The sequence below is a fragment of the Ptychodera flava genome, chromosome 21, assembly GCF_041260155.1.
Source record: "Ptychodera flava strain L36383 chromosome 21, AS_Pfla_20210202, whole genome shotgun sequence".
Classification (NCBI taxonomy): domain Eukaryota; kingdom Metazoa; phylum Hemichordata; class Enteropneusta; family Ptychoderidae; genus Ptychodera; species Ptychodera flava.
In genome coordinates this window covers 32,174,863-32,177,251 of record NC_091948.1, presented here as the reverse complement: position 1 = coordinate 32,177,251, position 2,389 = coordinate 32,174,863, and the positions used below count along the sequence as shown (strand labels likewise).

General features: G+C 42.6%; 1 protein-coding gene across 1 annotated transcript; it reads left to right on the top strand.

Moving 5' to 3' along the window:
- The first annotated feature begins 748 nt into the window (after nucleotides 1-748).
- On the top strand, nucleotides 749-1,321 carry LOC139120960 (dynein light chain Tctex-type protein 2B-like). Its single transcript, XM_070685548.1, has one exon. It carries the CDS (start codon nucleotides 749-751, stop codon nucleotides 1,319-1,321), a length of 573 nt encoding a protein of 190 aa, XP_070541649.1.
- The last annotated feature ends 1,068 nt before the right edge of the window (nucleotides 1,322-2,389 follow it).

Here is a 2,389-nt window from a genome sequence, read left to right as displayed (position 1 = left end):
GCATTGTACTAAACCATGCACTTTGTGCTTTCAGACGGGGAAACACTAAGCCGGACACTTGCACTTGCAATGTAACTTGAGACACATCATACAGATTTCAATGCAGTCCTCAGATCAACACTGCAGACGCCGACCTGTTGATTGAGTCCTAACAGCGCCGTTGCCAAGGCGAAAATCGATACATGAACCAAGTACGTACGTCATCAGACTCTATGTATACGCATTAGCCAATTGCAATGCTGTACAAAATCTTTGTGAGGCGCTTTCCCTTTAGTCTCGTCGCTCGAGAATTACCTTTTCTATAAATATAATTAATGTCTGACGAGATTTACTGCCTACAGTATGTACAATGCATTTGCATATTCCAGTGAGCTTCCTTTCGTCTGTTTTGTCGACGAGCAGTACAAATTTATAACCTCCACACAGTAAAGCCTCAAAGGGTTTTGTCTTCAAGGATTTCGCTCCACAATGAGAAAAAGACAGGAGTTTGACCTCGTCTCGGCCCTAAGGGTAACCTATCAGAAGTACGCCTAATATTCTAACAAAGGTGGGAGTCAACACTCTACAATGCGTCTGTCGAGTTACTGAGCTCTTTCTGACAGTACTAACACAGGCGTCAGTTGTCAATGTTTTAATTTTGTCTCTGACAGGACTGGAAACTGTGACGACGAACTTCAACAGGGACTTGTACTGCTACGTTTAGCTGGTCAAAGAAGTTATAAGGTATACTACAATAATTCTGGACAAGATGAGTGAGCGTCGACCGTCAGTGTCTTCCAGGCGGAGTTCCATACAAATTGAGTCGAAAGACAGCCAAGGAATTGTCGTTCAAACCGGCGCATCGTCAGCCGACGACACCGATTCACATGGCAAGGGAAGGCCAGGCATAGCCGCCTTCCGCAGGTTTTCCCGGCGTACGTCGATCATGGGGTTCCCGAGGTCGATTCTAAGGAACAAACCGAAGTTGGAGAACACTTACAGAATGAACCCTGAGGGTAGTCAACGCTTCAACGCATCAAGAGTTGAGAAGATGCTTCAAAGTGTCCTCAGCTCAAACTTGGACGACAAAGTGTACGACCCCAAGACGGCGACCTCGCTAGCGGCAAACATCGCCGACATGGCTAAACATCAGGCCAAAATCATGGGATACGAACGGCATAAGATTGTTACTCACGTTGTCATTGGCAACATCACCAACCAAGGTATTGAGATCTGTAGCAGGTGTCTGTGGGATGCAAGAAATGACGACCACGCGTCCGCTTTCTACAAAAATTCTTCGCTTTTCGCCGTTGCAACGGCATACGGAGTTTACTTTGAGTAATAGTGACATCCAAATGTTGGAACACACCGTTTAAGTGTTTTATAATGACTTGTAAAACAATGGGAAACACTGTGTTCATTTGAAGGTCAACATTCAACTTGCACAACAGCTCTTGAACACTGTGGATGGACAATCGTCAAATACTCTTCTACAGTACTTATACCACTAACTAGTACACATAGTTAATCGATCATGATGCATTGAGATGTTTAAATGGCGTAAAATTGCCGATTATTTTGATAAGACCTTCACTAGATTCCGTCCGATCTTTCACCCTATAAGTATTGATATGTCTAAAGTGGATTCTTATATTGAATAAGTAATGCATAAAAATGAAAAGTGTCGTAGTCTTCACCATTACACTTCATTGAAGATTGTTTCACAAGTTGATTTTCTCACGAGTTGTGTGATTGTATGTATGCCTTGCTTCAGTATGTTTTGTAAGGCGTTAATATGCTCGTCGTCTGCAAGATTTCAGCTTGAATTAGCCCGCAACATGAGTACGGCAACTCAGTGAGTCGTTAAAGTGCGGCTCCGGTCTTTGTGATTGTCTTGAAGTGCATAGATGTCCTCATTTCACCTCACTGCTGTTAATGTACCACATTTCTGCCCAAATCCTCGGCAGATTTTATTATTTTGCGCACAATGGGTCTTTTTGACAGGGTCGGATCCGCAACGGATTTCAACAAACGGTAAAAGGGTTTGTAATGGCTTTTTGAGCTGCCTTCAGTACTACCTCGCCCACTCTCTAATAGAGTTAAGCTGTAGATCGTCGTAAAATTTCCAACTCGTAAATATCTAACTTTGTGACAAGTTTTACGACAGATACATGGCAAATATCGCTATGTCGTCCGATTCCAAAATGTGCACAGGTATTGTTGTATTCCCAGCCGCCAGCTGACTTAGGAAATATTTGAATGATTATCATAATGATGTACGTCCTTTAGTCTTTTGGACCATTTACGCTGTTTCATTTTATGATTTTACATAGGACAGTGTTTAAACCGGTGACATGACCTGTCAATGTCATGTTTTCGACTTCTACAAACATTAAGTAGTTGCCATATT